This window comes from Pygocentrus nattereri, chromosome 13, assembly GCF_015220715.1.
Source record: "Pygocentrus nattereri isolate fPygNat1 chromosome 13, fPygNat1.pri, whole genome shotgun sequence".
Lineage (NCBI taxonomy): Eukaryota > Metazoa > Chordata > Actinopteri > Characiformes > Serrasalmidae > Pygocentrus > Pygocentrus nattereri.
In genome coordinates, this window is record NC_051223.1 from 40,700,732 (window position 1) to 40,721,833 (window position 21,102).

Genomic DNA, 21,102 nt, shown 5'->3' on the forward strand with positions numbered 1-21,102 from the left:
TGGTCAACACACAGTTTACTGTACCTGGAGGAGTTTATTTAAGAACCAAGGCCCAGCGTTTATTACATCATGCACTGTTTGCATGAGGGTAAAACATTCAGTCATAGGACATAAACTAACAGTGTTGGGCGCTCTAACGCTACACTTCCAAAGCCAAGGTCTGTTTTTGTCTGTACTGTATTAAACATACTGATCATATAAATCGATATGGAAACTCTATATACTCTATAAACCTGCAATGAGCTTTGATGTAGAATCTGTAAAGTTGGCTGAGGTGTGTGGAGGTGTTTTCTTTAATGTAAATGTCCATAGACCCCTGTAGTCGTATCGTCAACTTGTAGTCCACTCCGTGCTCTTATGCCCATATTAGGAACTCCGGGTCTGAGCTCCAATATCTCTATGGCCACAATGAATAGGGTTTTTGCGCATCTAGCGCCCCCTGTGTTAAATACAAATGTGTAGAACTCGATACGTTTTGTCCTGTGAACGTTCTTCGCCTGAACACCACTGGATCCTCTGAATTTCGAGGTTAAAGCTTCTGCGCATCAATTTGGCACGAAACTAAGGCGAGCTGAGCCGGTGCTCTGACGAGCTGGGCTACCTCATCAAAATGTTCTACTGTAGCGCATAATTACAGCTATACGTGTAAATAAAACCTCTGGGTGGGATATTGTGATAGACTAAAACTCCTCATCAACAACACTACCAGCATTAAAACTTTATTTATTCACAGCTGCTTGTTTGAATATTCCCGTTCCACCTTAAATGGTGCAGCAGCTGTGAGTAATCATCCCAAAATTTAACAAACGAGACAAAATACTGACCTGTTAGTTCCAGTAAAACAGCAAAAGTAAGTTACCCTGCAAACGGAAACGGAGAAACCTCCTCATATCACGCCCTCCATGGGCATAGCCTGTACCTGTCTTACTTAATCTTGTTTATTCTTAATTTTTACTTTTGTTTTAGTTCTTCTCTTAGTTCTTTATTTCTTAGTTATTTATTTATTTGTTTATATTCTCTCATTTTATTTTTAATAGTTTTGTATCATTACTTTTTAATTTGTATTAAAATATTGTATTATTACCTTATTAATCTCTTGTCTTCTTTTGGTTTTACGTTTTATTTTTATCTATTTTTATCTTTTATTCACTGTTATTTAAAATTTTCTTTTAATTTAAAATGATTAAGTATAGATGTTATTTTCTTTGTCATGTCAATCCCTGTTTTTGTAAATGCTCGGCTACAGTGAAAATGAGGGTTGCCCTCAATGTACTTCCGAGTCAAAACAAAGGTTGATTGATTGATTGATTGATTGATAACGAGGACTACAGATCGACGCATGGCTACAGTGGTCCATACAAGAGCAGCTGTGTGGTCAGAAATGGACTATTCCTGAAGGACTAGAGGATGACCAACACAAACTGTATACCTACAGATGATCCCCAGTCTTTAACTGTGCACCAGCAATGTGGAACTGCAAGAGACGGGTTTCTGATAAAGCGGCCAAGGAATGTAAGGGTGGCCAGCATGGTGAAATATAAAATCACAGCATTCAAAAACCTTTTTACGATGATTTACATTTTGATTAAAGGTGTAAATTCATCATGATGAATCTAACTTTTGCAAACGAGCTGGAACGGACAGAGAAGCGCAAGTGAAACAACAGTATCGTCCTTAAGAAATACTCTGAAACAACATGACTGCGTGTAAAAGTTTTATTTTGCTTTCTATCCACTTTTTTCTCTTTCCAAATCCACTCATTGGCCAATTAGCTCGGTCTTCCTCAGTCACCCACTGCTACCTGCTAATGCTAACTGCTAAATTTGTTAGCCAAGTTGGCTGGCATCATGCTGAGTGTTAAGTACCCACCCAGAGAGCGAGAGAACACAGTAATGACCTAGTGTACTCCCACTTACGGATGGCTGTGGCATCACCAGGGATCGAATTCGTGATCTCCAACAATAGAGCAGTAAAAAAAAGTTAACAAAATAAGATAATTCGCATAATTATTAGCATAATGTGCTGACATCCCTACGTCTTAATATGCGTTTGTGCAGTTGTTCGGTGATCTATAATATTGACGATACCTTTCATACGTTCACAAAGGCGTATTGTGATGCAATTCATCATAATAGTGATGCCGTATCTTCACACCGTCCACCCTCATATTGCTACAGCAATAAAGGTGAGCTCTTTATGGCGGAGAGCAGGGTGGAGAGGGGCTTTTCAGCGGCATCTCTTGCCCCGGCACCACCAGCAGCACCACGTTCTCCTTCTTGGGCAGCCAGCAGGCGGGGTACAGCGGCTCCTTCAGCTCGGCCTGGTACTGGTGCAGCAGAGTCACTCCTCCGTTCACGGCATAGAAGGCCAGAGAACGGCGGGCAAAATCCAGATAGACGCCCAGCCGGGTGGACTTGGGGGCGCTGATGGGCGTCTCCTGTCCCTCGTGCCAGGCGGAGAACCCCCGGCCGTTCCACTGCAGACACCAGGAGGCGCTGTGCCCCATCAGGCAGCCATCATTGTTAGCACTCTGACGCACGATGCTCTCGCCAGCCACGCCAACATGAACGCCTTCGCCGCTAATGTCCACCTCAAAGTAATGCCGGCCCTGGTAGAAGCTCTGCGCGGCCAGCACCTGCTTCCAGTGCAGAAACCGCTCTGGACGCTCCTGGTAGCCGTGATGCCACGGCGTGGTGTTGGTCACCTTCCTCCCGTCCTCCGTCAGACGCAGGAACTGATGCGCCGTGCTGGAGTCGAACGTCAGCGGGGCGGCGTCTGGAGAGGAGAGAGGGAATTTCTATGAGGCCTCAACTTAAAGCAAGATTTAAACAGATTTCATCTCATCTCAAACGTTTGATGTGTGTGTGTTGCACTGCAGCGTGGAGCTGAAAGCAGTTGTAGCAGCTTAAGGCCTGTAGACACTTTAAACCACGTTTAGAGATAAGTGTGTGTCATACAGTGTCAGAAACCACATGATTAGGTTTATTAGAGAAACGTTATTAAATGAAGTGGTTATGAAGGCGCTGCCTGGATGTCTGAGGCAGAATTTTATGATAATTTTGAGAAGATTTTGGCCGAAAACTTCACGCTCATTTTTTCCCAATGTGTTAAATTTAGCAACTAAACAGTAAGTGTGTGCCAAAATGTGTTTTATGGAGAGGACGTGTTCAATCATTTACACTCAGAACATCAGCAGAACGAATTAAGACGTTATTGTATTTGGTGCCCAAACCTCTGCACACAACTGGGCGTCATAGAATTCATTCCTGGATTATATTAATATCCTTTTAGTGGCTGTTATAGTGTGTATGTGTGTGTGTGTGTGTGTGTGTGTGTGTTCTGTGTGTTTGCATGTGTGTGTTCTGTGTGTGTGTGTGTGTGCGTGTGTGTGTTCTGTGTGTGTGTGTGTGTGTGTGTTCTGTGTGTGTGTGTGTGTGTGTGTGTGTGTGTGTGCTCTGTGTGTTTGCGTGTGTGTGTTCTGTGTGTGTGTGTGTGTGTGTTCTGTGTGTGTGTGTGTGTTCTGTGTGTGTGTGTGTGTGTGTGTGTGTGTGTGTGTGTGTGTGTGTGTGTGTGTGTGCGTGTGTGTGTGCAGTGCGTGCGCTCTGACTGAAAACCTGCCTGTTGAGCTAAAGGCTGACCTTCATTTGAATTTCCTCTTTTTCCTCATTTGACTCCGTCTCCAATATTCAAATAAACTCCAACACACTCATCATGAAGAACACACACACACACACACACACACACACACACACACACACACACACACACACACACACACAGACACACACAGACAGGTTCAGGGTCACTGAGGTTTCTTACACTGGAGGAAGTCCTCTCTGCTCTTCGGCTCTGGCAGGCTTATGTTCTGCTTCACGGCTCTGATATCCTGACATGTGGGCTGGACCGCTGGTTTATCTGTGGGTCCAGAGCAGAAATGCCGCTTACATTTCACTTTCTAGATCCAGAAACCACAACTTCAAATTCAAAACAACCTAATGGGGAATTCCACCAGGGGTCATCATGACTACAACACAGATATAGACACTTTATTTACCATCCAGAGCCACCAGAGAACCTACACGAGTCTTCTGAGCTTATATGGAATGTTGATGATGGAAAACAGTGGAAAATCTGGAATAATGAGTTTTCTTTGGGGACTATTTTGCCGCACAGCGCCCTGCATGTCTCCCTCCACCATGAATGGAGCTGAAGTTCTCTAAACTCTCATAAAACAGCGTCTCAGTCATCAGGCAGTGAATTCAGAACCAGTTCATGTAGGAACTTTCTGTAGGAGCTTTTAGAGGGACGTCTGGTTCCCATCACCACCACTGTGAGCGGTTCTGACTCTGTAAGTTTATCTAGAACAGAGCGTTTCACACCAAACCGCTCAGAACCGCTCAGTTTACATCTTAACCAGTTAATTATGTAGACAATTTTGAAACATGGGTGGAACACCTGGAGGAGGTGATGTAACTACATAGATTTTGAATAGTTAGGACTATTAATTAACACATCTTATTAATTTGAAATAAAGTTGTTCATGTTTAAATCCAGAAAGTGTCTACAGAGCTTTCGTCTCCCCGCCTACACAACTGAGAATAAACAACACTAGTAATGTATAAAGCGACGTGTATAAAGCGACGTGTATAAAGCGACGTGTTAGGGGTGATATAGTGGAGGAGTATTATAGTGTAGGGGTGATATAGTGGAGGAGTGATACAGTGTAGGGGTGATATAGTGGAGGGGTGATATAGTGCAGGAGTGATATAGTGCAGGGGTCATATAGTGGAGGGGTGATATAGTGCAGGGGTGATATAGTGGAGGGGTGATATAGTGGATGGGGTGATATAGTGGAGGGGTGATATGTGGAGGGGTGATATAGTGCAGGAGTGATATAGTGCAGGGGTGATATAGTGGAGGGGTGATATAGTGCAGGGGTGATATAGTGGAGGGGTGATATGTGGAGGGGTGATATAGTGGAGGAGTGATATAGTGGAGGGGTGATATAGTGGAGCGGTGATATAGTGGAGGGGTGATATAGTGGAGCGGTGATATAGTGTAGGGGTGATATAGTGGAGGAGTGATGTAGTGGAGGGGTGATGTAGTGGAGGGGTGATATAGTGGAGCGGTGATATAGTGTAGGGGTGATATAGTGGAGGGGTGATATACTGTAGGGGTGATATAGTGGAGCGGTGATATACTGTAGGGGTGATATAGTGGAGCGGTGATATAGTGTAGGGGTAATATAGTGGAGGAGTGATGTAGTGGAGGGGTGATATAGTGTAGGGGTGATGTAGTGGAGGGGTGATATAGTGGAGGAGTGATGTAGTGGAGGGGTGATATAGTGTAGGGGTGATATAGTGGAGGGGTGATATAGTGGAGGGGTGATATAGTGGAGGAGTGATATAGTGGAGGAGTGATATAGTAGAGCGGTGATGGAGTGGAGGGGTGATATAGTGGAACGGTGATATAGTGGAGGAGTGATATAGTAGAGCGGTGATAGAGTGGAGGGGTGATATAGTGGAACGGTGATAGAGTGGAGGAGTGATATAGTGGAATGGTGATAGAGTGGAGGAGTGATGTAGTGGAGGGGTGATATAGTGGAGGAGTGATATAGTGGAGGAGTGATATAGTGGAGGAGTGATGTAGTGGAGGGGTGATATAGTGGAGGAGTGATGTAGTGGAGGAGTGATATAGTAGAGCGGTGATAGAGTGGAGGGGTGATATAGTGGAACGGTGATAGAGTGGAGGAGTGATATAGTGGAGGGGTGATATAGTGGAGGAGTGATATAGTGGAGGGGTGATGTAGTGGAGGGGTGATACAGTGGAACGGTGATATCGTGGAGGAGTGATATAGTAGAGCGGTGATAGAGTGGAGGGGTGATATAGTGGAACGGTGATAGAGTGGAGGAGTGATATAGTGGAATGGTGATAGAGTGGAGGAGTGATGTAGTGGAGGGGTGATATAGTGGAGGAGTGATATAGTGGAGGAGTGATGTAGTGGAGGGGTGATATAGTGGAGGAGTGATATAGTGGAGGAGTGATATAGTAGAGTGGTGATAGAGTGGAGGGGTGATATAGTGGAATGGTGATAGAGTGGAGGAGTGATATAGAGAATGGGTGATATAGTGGAGGAGTGATATAGTGGAGGGGTGATATAGTGGAGGAGTGATATAGTGGAGGAGTGATATAGTGGAGGAGTGATATAGTAGAGCGGTGATAGAGTGGAGGGGTGATATAGTGGAATGGTGATAGAGTGGAGGAGTGATATAGAGAATGGGTGATATAGTGGAGGAGTGATATAGTGGAGGGGTGATATAGTGGAGGAGTGATATAGTGGAGGGGTGATATAGTGGAGGAGTGATATAGTGGAGGAGTGATATAGTAGAGCGGTGATAGAGTGGAGGAGTGATATAGTGGAGGGGTGATATAGTGGAGGGGTGATATAGTGGAGGAGTGATGTAGTGGAGGGGTGATATAGTGTAGGGGTGACATAGTGGAGGGGTGATATAGTGGAGGAGTGATGTAGTGGAGGGGTGATATAGTGTAGGGGTGATATAGTGGAGGGGTGATATAGTGGAGGAGTGATATAGTGGAGGGGTAATATAGTGGAGGAGTGATATAGTGGAGGGGTAATATAGTGGAGGAGTGATATAGTGGAGGAGTGATATAGTAGAGCGGTGATAGAGTGGAGGGGTGATATAGTGGAACGGTGATATAGTGGAGGAGTGATATAGTAGAGCGGTGATAGAGTGGAGGGGTGATATAGTGGAACGGTGATATAGTGGAGGAGTGATATAGTAGAGGGGTGATATAGTGGAGGAGTGATATAGTGGAGGGGTGATGTAGTGGAGGGGTGATACAGTGGGGGCACTGATTCAGTCCAGCAGCAGAGATGAATAAGTGGACACAAGGTGCCGTTGCAGTGACGTCTAATTGGAGTTTATATATTTATCTACTGCCAGTTCAGCTTCATACTGCCGACTGCAGGATTGAGCGGTGGTGTCTGTGTTGACGTGCTGTGGCCGGTGGACTGACCGTTTAAGCAGGCCTGTTTGAGAGTGCCGCGGTAGGAGGTGAGCACGCTGTCACACAGCTGCTGGGTGGTGTCTGTGATGATGCGGCTGAAGGACTGCAGGTGGTCCGTCAGGCTGATGGACACTGCTGGCACACACATGTCACGGCTGCTCTTCTTCCACTGAGAGTACTCCTACACACACACACACACACACACACACACACACACACACACACACACATTAATGATCTTACACCTCAGTGTCGCTGTTGGACTGAGAATAGTCCACCAACCAAAAATATCCACTGATGAATGACCAGAGGATGACCAACACAAACTGTGCAGCAGCAGATGAGCTGTCGTCTCTGACTTTACATCTACAAGGTGGACCGACAAGGTAGGAGTGTCTAATAGAGTGGACAGTGAGTGGACAGTGTATAAAAACTCCAGCAGCACTGCTGTGTCTGATCCTCTCGCACCAGCACAACACACACTAACACCATGTCAGTGTTACTGCAGTGCTGAGAACGATCCACCACCCAAACAGTACCTGCTCTGTGAGGGTCCATGGGGGTCCTGACCACTGAAGAACAGGGTAACAGAGTATCAGAGAAACAGATGGACTACAGTCTGTAACTGTAGAACTACAGAGTGCAGCTATACAGTCAGTGGAGCTGATAAAGTGGACAGTGAGCGTAGAAACCAGGAGGTGGTCATGATGTTCTGCCTGATTCGTGTGTGTGGGACAGTAAAATTCAGTTTTCCATGATTTGTCCCTGTTTAAATGATAATTAATACATTTTCTGTTTGCCTGCCTTGTGCTCGTTTTGTGGACAATGGCATGAACCTCCCGTCGACTGTGACGGGTCCTGATCACCACGGTCAAGCTAACCCACTCACGCACAGAACATCCACGATGGATCGCTTGTTTATTTGTGTATTTTTTGTATTTTGCGCATATTTATTAAGGTTTATTAAGGGCTCGTTCTTTGCGCAGTAAAGCCTGAATAAGACACTTATAAATGGCTTATTCACTGTGTATTACGCTTTATTCATGATGACCTATATTAGTACATAATTAGGGGCTTGTAATGCATAAATCACTAATAATTCGCTGTAGAAATGCACAATAAGCACTTTATCGCGATGTTGTCATGTAAACGATTGAACATATTTAGTGTAGAATTGGCAGCATTTGATTCCTGTAGGTTCTAGATAGTGTCCGATGATTTGTGGAGTTTATTGTGTAGAGCTAAGAAGAGTCACTAAAACTTCACACAATAGAAATCGCAGTTTTATTCATCACTAATTAGCGGTAAAAAGTACTAAGTTTTCAGAAGTTAAAGTTCATTTGTGTCCTGTGTTTTAAAGGAAACACCATTTCAAGGCTGTTTGGTGGCCAAAAACACACAAGCTGGGATTATTTAGTTTAGAAAAGTTTCATACGGATCCCTGAGAGCGACGTCCTGGATAAATACAGATAATGTGTGGCCACAACTTAGCAAGGTGTGAGAGCGAGATAATTAAGTCATGGCCACAATGTAGTAAGGCGTGGGAATGAGATACTAATGCATGGCCATGGCTTAGTAAGGTGTGAGAACGAGATAATTAAGTCATGGCCACAACTTAGTAACGCATGAGAACGAGATACTAATGCATGGCTACAACTTTCTACGGCATGGGAATGAGATAAGTAAGTCATGGCCACAACTTAGTAAGGCGTGGGAATGAGATACTAATATGTGGCCACGACTTAGTAAGGTGTGGGAAAGAGATTATTAAGTCATGGCCACAACTTAGTGAGGTGTGGGAACAAGATACTAATGCATGGCCATGACTTAGTAAGGTGTGGGGATGAGATAATTAAGTCATGGTCACAATTTAGTAAGGCATAGGAAAGAGACACTAATGTGTGATCATGACGTAGTATGCTGAGGGAATGAGATAATTAAGTCATGGCTACAACTTAGTAAGGCGTAGGAACGAGATACTAATGCATGGCTACAACTTCCTAAGGCATGGGAATGAGATAAGTAAGTCATGGCCATAACTTAGTAAGGCGTGAGAATGAGATCCTAATGTGTATCCACAACTTAATTAGGCACGGGAACGAGATAATTAAGCCTTGATTACAGCTTAATTAGGCATGATCTCGAAAGGCCGCTCCAGATTTGTGTCCACACAGCTCAGATCTGAGGCATCAGGGCAAATCGGATTTGTGCCACTTCAGCCTGGAAATGTGAACGCGGTCCAAGAGTTTCACACAGCCGCACAGAACCGCCGGTACCTGGAGGAAGTCTACGTCGTTCTTGTTCTTGGTGATTTTCTCCAGGTGTGTGTGTGTTTTCTTCAGCTCAGTGCAGCGCTGCTCCAGGTGCTGCCGGACGCCGTGGGCCTGGGCGACCGCGTGCTGCTGCTCGGCCTCCAGCGCCTCGTACAGCTCAGCTCGGACCTGCTCCACAGCCGCCTGCAGGGTGGAGAACTGCTGCTGCAGCACAGCGCAGACGTCCTGAACACACGCCTGAGCACACAAACACACATGCACAGACTCGTTAGAGGCAGGAATGCGGGTCAGCAGGACTGTAAGTGGGACTGGATCACAAACACAGACCCCGTTTAAGGTTCTGTGGAAATCTCATCCTCTCTCAAACCTCTAAAACCCAAAGAACAAAACAAAAGAAACAATCAGACTGACAACTTAAAGGGGAACTACAGCAAGTTTTCAAAATTCTACACAATTCAATTTGAATAAACTAAATTATTCAGAGCAGTTTGACAGTAAATGATTAGGAATGATTAGTGATCGTTAATCACCCATAAAGCAGACCCCTGGGATAGGAGCTAGGGGTCCTGATGTCTCCAACACAGATATAGACATTTAATTTACCATCCAGAACCACCAGAGAACCTACACGAGTCTTCTGAGCTTATATGGAATGTTGATGATGGAAAATAGTGGAAAATCTGCAATAATGAGTTTTCTTTGGGGACTATTTTGCCGCACAGCGCCCTGCATGTCTCCCTCCACCATGAATGGAGTTGAAGTTCTCTAAACTCTCATAAAACAGCGTCTCAGTCATCAGGCAGTGAATTCAGAACCAGTTCATGTAGGGGTACGTCTGGTTCCTATCACCACCACTGTGAACAGTTCTGACTCTGTAAGTTTATCTAGAACCGAGCGTTTCACACCAAACCGTTCAGAACCGCTCGGATTATGTCTTAACTGTTTAAGCGGAAATTTTGAGTAGATCAGTGTGAGGCTTTGAATACTGGGCTCATAAGCAGTGGTTTGAGTCTGATGTGTCTGGAAGGTTCTCAGTTATATGTCAGGTTTTACTCATTTGTATGGAAATGTGATATAAAAATATCTCAGGAAAGACCAAAATATACATCAGTGTTCAAAAGCATGGAATTGTTTTAGACACAGTAAAATCCTATAGGTGCAGTTTTCAGTATCATGAGCCAGACAAATGTATTTTTACACGATTCATTCAATATTCAGGACTAAACACTAACAAGTTATTAAAGCATCAGTTATAATGTTTGTGTGAGTTGATATACCAACAGCAGTTATTCAGTTAGTATCTGGACCTTCTTGTGAAGCAGACTAGCCTTCATATCATCACATACGACACGTCCAGTCAATCAGGATGCATCTTAAAAAGTGCCTTTATCTGAGATAGGCTGGGGCGGAGCGCCATTCCTGAACTCTGAGCAAGCGCAATCCTGGGATTACAGGGTGTCTGTCGCTGTTACGCAGGGCTAATGAATGCACGTGTATGAATCAGCAGGTTATAATAAGCTGCTATAATAAGCAGTGACCAGCACAGAAACCTGTGGCACAGCGTGACATCACTGAAGAATGTGTGACACCAGCGACGCACTTTGAAGGAGCGGCGAAACATTCAAGATTAGATCACAGTTGGCTTGGCTTCTTAAAGGGAAATTCCACCAATTTTTCAGAATTTCTGCTTAATTAAGTGGTCCAGACGTAAACAGACTCGTTCAGAGCGGTTTGGTGTGAAACGCCCCAGTATTCAAAGCCTCACATCGATCTACCAAAAATCAGCTGCTAATGAAAGAGACACTAATGATCTTCATTTAGCTCATTTTTGTAGGAAGGCAGAATAGTTGGCTCAAAAGAAACGTCTCTTTTCCTATTTGGACAAGCCTGATTTTAGACTTAAAGGGGAATTCCACCACTTTTTTCTAAATTTCTGCATAATTAAATGTTTAAGACGTAATCAGAGCGGTTCTGAGCGGTTTGGTGTGAAACGCTCTGTTCTAGATAAACTTACAGAGTCAGAACCGTTCACAGTGGTGGTGATGGGAACCAGACGTCCCCCTCTAAAAGCTCCTCACAGAAAGTTCCTACATGAACTGGTTCTGAATTCACTGCCTGATAACTGAGACGCTGTTTTATGAGAGTTTAGAGAACTTCAACTCCATTCATGGTGGAGGGAGACATGCAGGGCGCTGTGCGGCAAAATAGTCCCCAAAGAAAACTCGTTATTCCAGATTTTCCACTGTTTTCCATCATCGACATTCCATATAAGCTCAGAAGACTCGTGTAGGTTCTCTGGTGGTTCTGGATGGTAAATAAAGTGTCTATATCTGTGTTGTAGTCATGGCGACGCCTGGTTCCCATCACCACCACTGTGTAATTCCCATTTAAAATGAAACAGTTCCTGAAAGACAGCGGATGTAACTGTACCTCTACAGCCAGAATGTTGCTCTGTAGATTGTTGGCAGCGTTTTCTGCTGCTGTTACTGTCTTTGTCACCTCGATCTGCTTCTCCTGGAGCTCTTTCTGTGGAAATGCAAATGCGTAAAGATCTGGTTTAGATTCCCAAAAGCAAGCAATGATGCCACTGTGGCTGGAGTTCTTTGATCTGTATTGTTTCTAGACCCTTTTCAGTCAAGCTGCTTTTCAAGAACATAGATATGAATGCCACTTAGTCACTGGTGGCCTCTACTGACCACACGTCAAGTGCTAAGGGTCTCTCAGCCCTCAGCCGTGACATACACATTGCATGGTGTCACAGGGGACAATCTAGAGTATCCGTGTTTCTGATCTTTGCGGAATGTGCTAATACTGTGTGGGAGGGCCCGCATTCTCCAGGCAGGTCCACACAGAGCCAACAGCCACGGGGGAACTAGGTTAAAGGCATTCTTTGTACTTCAGAACAAGATAACATCTTTAGAGGATCTGTGAATTCTTTCTACGCTTATTCCTCCGTTACTGGATCTGATCTCCAGATGTATCTGAAGGTTAAATCTGTGTAACTATTACATATATAGTGTTTCTATTATAAGAGACCAGGCGACACAAACCAAACGACGAGATGTTAATTTCATCTGTTGTATATCATTTATATAAAATATATAAATTAAACGAAAACACAGACTTCCTTTGCTCTGCTTTAATCTTTAGCTCAGCTATAGCTGCTTTTCCCGCATCTCCAGCAGGAAACTTTTAGTCCAAAGTAGAACAGTTTCTTGTAAAATACCTCTCAACATTTTACTTTGTATGAGACTGAAGTCACTTCTTATTCACCAGCTTCTTGTTCAAATTTTGCCCTTTCGTAGCTACTAGCTGGGCGAGGCTGTCGTCTGTGTTGCTATGGTGACCAGCCGTCTGCGCTGGTCTTCAGGGTTAAGGGTGAATCAGCAGTTCTACATTAACTCCAGCGTTTAAGACCATTTACTGTTAAACTGTGTTGAAGGATCAGCAGAGCTTTATTTTACTGTAGAGGAGGATTATTTTATTATTACCTGCTGATCTGATTCAGCTGTGGAGCCACAACAGGGCAGTAAGAGAGCCATATTCCCCTGTGATAGACAGAAAGATACTACCACTGAAACTGACCTCTACCATAAAACCCCAAACCAGTGTGACCTTCATATCAGCCCTAATCTCACCTCAAACCACATTCCCCTAATCTCAACTCAAATCACATTCCCCTAATCTCAACTCAAATCACATTCCCCTAATCTCAACTCAAATCACATTCCCCTAATCTCACCTCAAACCACATTCCCCTAATCTCAACTCAAATCACATTCCCGTAATCTCTACCCAAATCACATTCCCCTAATCTCACCTCAAACCACATTCCCCTAATCTCAACTCAAATCACATTCCCCTAATCTCTACCCAAATCACATTCCCCTAATCTCACCTCAAACCACATTCCCCTAATCTCAACTCAAACCACATTCCCCTAATCTCAACTCAAATCACATTCCCCTAATCTCTACCCAAATCACATTCCCCTAATCTCACCTCAAACCACATTCCCCTAATCTCAACTCAAATCACATTCCCCTAATCTCAACTCAAATCACATTCCCCTAATCTCTACCCAAATCACATTCCCCTAATCTCACCTCAAACCACATTCCCCTAATCTCACCTCAAACCACATTCCCCTAATCTCAACTCAAATCACATTCCCCTAATCTCAACTCAAATCACATTCCCCTAATCTCAACTCAAATCACATTCCCCTAATCTCTACCCGAACCACATCACCCTAATCTTTACCAAATCTCAACACATGTCCCAAATATCTAGTCAAATCACATCAACCTGTTCTCTACCCAAATCGCATCACCTGAATCCCCATTCAAACCACAGCACCCTAATATCTACTCGAATGCCAAAAAATCTCCTGAATCTCTACCCAAATCACATCAACCCTAACCCTAATCCCTACCAAATCCAAACAAATCTCCCTAATCTCAACCCAAACACCAATGCATCATCCTAATCTCTACCTAATTTTAAATGACCACTCCTGTTCTTTGAACACTGTATTTCAGCTTCTTCTTTCTGGATGTAGGTTTATAGTCCCAAAGTGCAGCCATTACTCAGATTAGTAGGCTGGAGTAACATTGTACAGAGGACTGGAACCTTGTGTACTGTCTATGTTTTTGAGTTGTCAGTTGTATGTGGTGTCTGTATAATGTGCGTCAGGATGGATGTTGACTCATCTACTACAAACCAAATTTACCCATGGATAGGAAAACCAAACCCTGTCAAACAAATATACAAACATCACGCCCAGTCACCTTGATCTCTACACCAAACCCAGTCACACTGATCTCTACACCAGTCACCCTGATCTCTGCACCAAACCCAGTCACACTGATCTCTACACCAAACCCAGTCACCCTGATCTCTACACCAGTCACCCTGATCTGTATACCAAACCCAGTCACACTGATCTCTGCACCAAACCCAGTCACACTAATCTCTACACCAAACCCAGTCACCCTGATCTCTGCACCAAACCCAGTCACACTGATCTCTACACAAGTCACCCTGATCTCTACACCAAACCCAGTCACACTGATCTCTACACCAAACCCAGTCACACTGATCTCTGCACCAAACCCAGTCACACTGATCTCTACACCAAACCCAGTCACCCTGATCTGTACACCAAACCCAGTCACCCTGATCTCTACACCAAACCCAGTCACACTGATCTCTACACCAAACCCAGTCACACTGATCTCTACACCAAACCCAGTCACCCTGATCTGTACACCAAACCCAGTCACCCTGATCTCTACACCAAACCCAGTCACCCTGATCTCTACACCAAACCCAGTCACACTGATCTCTACACCAAACCCAGTCACACTGATGTCTACACCAAACCCAGTCACACTGATCTCTACACCAAACCCAGTCACACTGATCTCTACACCAAACCCAGTCACCCTGATCTCTGCACCAATCCCAGTCACACTGATCTCTACACCAAACCCAGTCACACTGATCTCTACACCAAACCCAGTCACCCTGATCTCTACACCAAACCCAGTCACACTGATCTCTGCACCAAACCCAGTCACCCTGATCTCTACACCAAACCCAGTCACACTGATCTCTGCACAAAACCCAGTCACCTTGATGTCTACACCAAACCCAGTCACACTGATCTCTACACCAAACCCAGTCACACTGATCTCTGCACAAAACCCAGTCACACTGATCTCTACACCAGTCACCCTGATCTGTACACCAATCCCAGTCACATTGATCTCTGCACCAAACCCAGTCACACTTATCTCTACACCAAACCCAGTCACACTGATCTCGACACCAAACCCAGTCACACTGATCTCTACACCAATCCCAGTCACACTGATCTCTGTACCAAACCCAGTCACACTGATCTCTACACCAAACCCAGTCACACTGATCTCTACACCAACCATAGTCACCCTGATCTCTATACCAACCCCAGTCACCCTGATCTCTACACCAAACCCAGTCACACTGATCTCTACACCAAACCCAGTCACCCTGATCTCTACACCAAACCCAGTCACCCTGATCTCTACACCAAACCCAGTCACCCTGATCTCTACACCAAACCCAATCACACTGATCTCTACACCAAACCCAGTCACACTGATCTCTACACCAACCCCAGTCACCCTGATCTCTACACCAAACCCAGTCACCCTGATCTCTACACCAAACCCAATCACACTGATCTCTACACCAAACCCAGTCACACTGATCTCTACACCAAACCCAGTCACATTGATCTCTACACCAACCCCAGTCACCCTGATCTCTACACCAAACCCAGTCACACTGATCTCTACACCAAACCCAGTCACATTGATCTCTACACCAACCCCAGTCACCCTGATCTCTACACCAAACCCAGTCACCCTGATCTCTACACCAAACCCAATCACCCTGATCTCTACACCAAACCCAATCACACTGATCTCTACACCAAACCCAGTCACACTGATCTCTACACCAAACCCAGTCACCCTGATCTCTACACCAAACCCAGTCACCCTGATCTGTACACCAAACCCAGTCACACTGATCTCTACACCAAACCAAGTCACACTGATCTCTACACCAACCATAGTCACCCTGATCTCTACACCAACCCCAGTCACCCTGATCTCTACACCAAACCCAGTCACACTGATCTCTACACCAAACCCAGTCACCCTGATCTCTACACCAAACCCAGTCACCCTGATCTCTACACCAAACCCAATCACCCTGATCTCTACACCAAACCCAGTCACCCTGATCTCTACACCAAACCCAGTCACCCTGATCTCTACACCAAACCCAATCACACTGATCTCTACACCAAACCCAGTCACACTAATCTCTACACCAAACCCAGTCACCTTGATGTCTACACCAAACCCAGTCACACTGATCTCTACACCAAACCCAGTCACACTGATCTCTGCACCAAACCCAGTCACCCTGATCTCTACACCAAACCCAGTCACACTGATCTCTGCACCAAACCCAGTCACCCTGATCTCTACACCAAACCCAGTCACACTGATCTCTACACCAAACCCAGTCACACTGATCTCTGCACCAAACCCAGTCACACTGATCTCTACACCAAACCCAGTCACACTGATCTCTACACCAAACCCAGTCACACTGATCTCTGCACCAAACCCAGTCACACTGATCTCTACACCAAACCCAGTCACCCTGATCTCTACACCAAACCCAGTCACACTGATCTCTGCACCAAACCCAGTCACACTAATCTCTACACCAAACCCAGTCACCTTGATGTCTACACCAAACCCAGTCACACTGATCTCTACACCAAACCCAGTCACCCTGATCTCTACACCAAACCCAGTCACCCTGATCTCTGCACCAAACCCAGTCACACTAATCTCTACACCAAACCCAGTCACCTTGATGTCTACACCAAACCCAGTCACACTGATCTCTACACCAAACCCAGTCACCCTGATCTCTACACCAAACCCAGTCACACTGATCTCTACACCAAACCCAGTCACACTAATCTCTACACCAAACCCAGTCACCTTGATGTCTACACCAAACCCAGTCACCCTGATCTCTACACCAAACCCAGTCACACTGATCTCTACACCAAACCCAGTCACACTGATCTCTACACCAAACCCAGTCACCCTGATCTGTACACCAAACCCAGTCACCTTGATGTCTACACCAAACCCAGTCACACTGATCTCTACACCAAACCCAGTCACACTGATCTGTACACCAAACCCAGTCACACTGATCTCTACACCAAACCCAGTCACACTGATCTCTACACCAAACCCAGTCACACTGATCTCTACACCAAACCCAGTCACCCTGATCTCTACACCAAACCCAGTCACACTGATCTGTACACCAAACCCAGTCACCTTGATGTCTGTTTGTATATTTGTTTGTCTAAAACACATCACATTTATCTTAACAAATCTTCATCTCTACCCAAAAACCAACAAACTGTTAAATCTCTATTTAATTCCTAGCACAACACAACCCTTATCTCCACCCCAAATTTAAAAACATCATAACCTTGATCTCTACTCCAAACTCTAACATATCACCAATCTAAACTCTACACCAAATCGCAACGTCTTCACCAAAAGCCCAGCACGGTTACCCCAACCCCAATACAGTCCAGGTTTAATTTGTAAATGAACATAAAACACATACAATCAACCCTAAATGCAAACCCAGCTCAGTCATTCAACATTAATACTGATTAATCCACTCTCCTGCAGTAGACAAAGGAACACCGCCCTTCATCATGTGTGAATGGATCATTGTATTTTGAGATCTTGTTAATCCATTCAACAGTTCAGAGGAACATCTAAAGCTGGCTGATTAGCGGGGCTTAATTCTGATGTTGCCAGGAGATAGAGTGCAACACATTGAGGAGTGTGAGGTTTGCTGATGACCAATAACACTGATCAATGAAAGAGTAGAGTGTGTCTGTGTGCATTAGGAAGGAGAAACTAAAGCAGAGGGAGTTCTAAAGGAACCGATAACAGCTGGTGCTGCGCTGTCGTATCTTTAAGTGTACATTATGAGGAGAGTGACTGAAGCAGTGAAATGGAGAACGTTGCTGTACCTCGATCTTGCGGCGTGCATTTGCGATGGGCAGTGTGTCGTGTCCTTGGTGTCCCCCTGATACACACTCCGGACACACACAGCAGGCGTCCACGCAGCAGTAGAGCTCGAGTTGGGAGTCGTGAGTTTCACACATGCGAGTCTCTACGTCCCTCAGAGGCTCCACCAGCCTGTGGCTCTGGAACTTCACGTTCTCCAGGTGGGGCCTCAGGTGGGCCTCGCAGTACGACACCAGGCAGGTCAGGCACGACTTCTTCGCCCGGCGTGGGCTCTCAATGCACGAGTCACACACCACATCATCCTCGCCTGAAAGCAGGGATGAACAACATAGCCAACATTTCTTATCACCACGTATTTTTCATTGATTTAATATTGATAATTATTTAGTTATTAGCAGCCTCTGCTACCACACAAAAATATCATATCATATCAGTTATATCATATTAGTTCAATGTTATTTTATTCATTAATAACTTATACAGAGTAGCTTGAAGGTAGCAGAAGGTATTTTGTGCATTTTTTCAATGTGTCCAAAGTATTTTGGAAAAAAAGAACCAACAATTTATGAAATAACAGACTACTGATTTTCTATTTTTTTTTTTTTTGCAGATTTTTGGGAATTTTGGGAATTTTTTGTCAAGCTTTGCTCATCAAATATAAGACATTCTAGTTATTAACTTAATTAGAACTTCTTTTTGGATATTATTTTATTTACTTATTTATTTTATCTTCAGATTGGATATCACTTCCAAGCATTTCATTCTGTAACGCCGGGGAACGAGGAGGCGGACGCATATGCAGAGATAAGCGACGTTTATTAAGGGCAAATCCAAAATCAGGGTCAAGACAGTCCAGGGTCATAGAGCCAACACGTAGAGATTGTGGGACAGACATGACAATAAAGAGCACTGAACCAAACACCACAAGAACACAATACAACCAACAGTTCAGACAACAAAGACCAGCAAACACAACGGGCAAACACAGGGCTTAAATACAACAGGGATGATGAGGGACAGGTGGAAACAACCAGGCTGGAGTCATCAAACGAGGGGGCTGGACTACAAAACCAAAACAAAGAACGCGTGGACAGGACTGGGAGGGGCCAATCGTGACACATTTGGGATATTAAATTTATTATAAATTCATTTCGTATATTTTATATTCTAACTTTGTTCTCAGTGTTCTACAGCTTCCTCAGTTATTTTAGAAAAGTCTATATGGTAGAATCATTTTATACATTTATGTGCAACAGAATATATTATATCTTGGTTTCATATTATTAAACAATGTGATTGCAAGCCTTTGAAAAGTCATGCATTTTGAACAAAATGCTTGAAATGCGAGTCACGTATAAAACCACTATGTTTAATTTAATATGCAATAATAACTCATTAAAACTGCTCAGAAATGTGGTTAAAATTGAAAGAAGTAGCATGACTGAATCAAAAACATACTAAAATATGCGCTGCTGTGAGTCACCCCGTAAAGCCTGATGTAATAATTTAAAAGTCAAAGGCATTGAGTCGTACGTCTTTACGTATTACTGTCACACAGAGACTCAAAAAGAAGGTCCGGCACGATGTTTAGGCTAAAATGATCTCAAAATCAGCATCATATAACATCTGATAACAATATAATGACAATAGTAGATAACTCACTCACATCCTCAGAAGATGCTCCTTCACAAAGTTTATGTTGTTGTTTGTATGTTGTTGCTTGTAATTACACATTTTCACCAGAGAGGTCTCCAAATCCCCATTTCTTACATAGAGCTGCTTGAATTTCAATGATAACACTGACTTCTTCTCTTCTTCTGAGATGTTCTGCTCCAAATTCTGGCCTTTATTTTAGTCTCCATGATTTCAACACTGAAACTCACTGTATCTACTAGTTATCTCCTCTAACTGTCCCGCTGGTTTGAGCTGTCACCAGTGAATGGCTACACTTCTTCTCAGTCCCTGTCCAGCAAGTTAATTGGAAGATTCTCACCTAATTGTGATCATTAGTTTGGGGAGGCATCAGTAACTGTTGCTTCTATCATGTGACATATTTTCTGTATTTTATCAATGACTTTCTCACTGCAGGCACTCATAGTATCAGAGAATGTAGTAGATGGTGACACAACTTGGAACATAACATGGAATGTGTCAGGGTTTTGCTTGTATTTATGACATTGTCAGTTGTTCAAATGCAATTTCCCTGTGATCAAGTTGAAAATTAACATTAGAGGAACATCCAGATCCAAGTCTTTGCTGCTAATACTGAGAACGGCATAACGATTTCATCAAAAACATGTCAAACACGCGTTATCAACATAGGAAAAAGGTTTGATTTTGATGATTATCACTACCTGGAGGCTCTTCCTCTCTCTCATCCGGATCTCCATGCTTCTGTGGCTCCTCCTGGATGTTTTTCTGTATCGTCTGCTCTTCTTTTACAGTTCTGGTCTCTGTTAATGGTTCCTCTCCTCCTGTTCCGTTCTCCTGAGACCTCATGGTGGCTTTGAGCTCCAGCTGACGAGGCCTTTGTGATGCTTCTGTTCCTCCTGCTGTCTGCTGGGGAAGGTGTGCGAAGTGTGGAAGTGAAACCTTTTAAAGTAAAACCACTCCCCTCACCTGCGAGCACACCCCACCAGGCGTTGCCTGTGGGCAGGATCGGTGAGGGTGGGAAGAGAGGAAGGTGTCATGTGAACAAAGAGAACAGAACTGGGGCTGAAATACAATCTCCCATTCAGACTGATCAACAGTAGTGCGGGGAAACTTCACCTCTGAAGCCTTGAGAACGAAGACGCTGTGTTCAGTCCATCCAATAACCAAACGAGTAAATGATTTGAATATGCAGATTTAGCATGAGAGTCATGGAATGCCAATTAGGTTGCACAAATGAGGACTGAAATCATTTTAATTTGGCAAAAATATTGAATGTAGCTAAAAAGTGACGGAAGCTGCACAATTAACTGGTTGAGATGTGAACAGAGCTGGTCAGAGCGGTTCGGTGTGAAACGCTCCGTTCTAGATAAACTTACAGAGTCAGAGATGCTCACAGTGGTGGTGATAGGAACCAGACGTCCCCCTCTAAAAGCTCCCTCACAGAAAGTTCCTACAATGTCTAAGACACTGTTTTACAATAGTTTTGAGAAGATTTTGGCCTGAAGCTC

At 44.2% G+C, this 21,102-nt stretch overlaps 1 protein-coding gene across 1 annotated transcript; it reads right to left on the minus strand.

Moving 5' to 3' along the window:
• Positions 1-1,701: 1,701 nt before the first annotated feature.
• On the minus strand, positions 1,702-20,497 carry trim16 (tripartite motif containing 16). The gene is made up of 7 exons (XM_017723890.2): positions 20,296-20,497; positions 17,944-18,248; positions 11,733-11,828; positions 9,306-9,539; positions 7,039-7,210; positions 3,820-3,915; positions 1,702-2,775 (listed from the first exon to the last, which is right to left on the minus strand). Exons 1-7 carry the CDS (start codon positions 20,438-20,440, stop codon positions 2,195-2,197), a joined length of 1,629 nt encoding a protein of 542 aa, XP_017579379.1. The 5' UTR covers positions 20,441-20,497; the 3' UTR covers positions 1,702-2,194.
• Between the last annotated feature and the right edge of the window lie 605 nt (positions 20,498-21,102).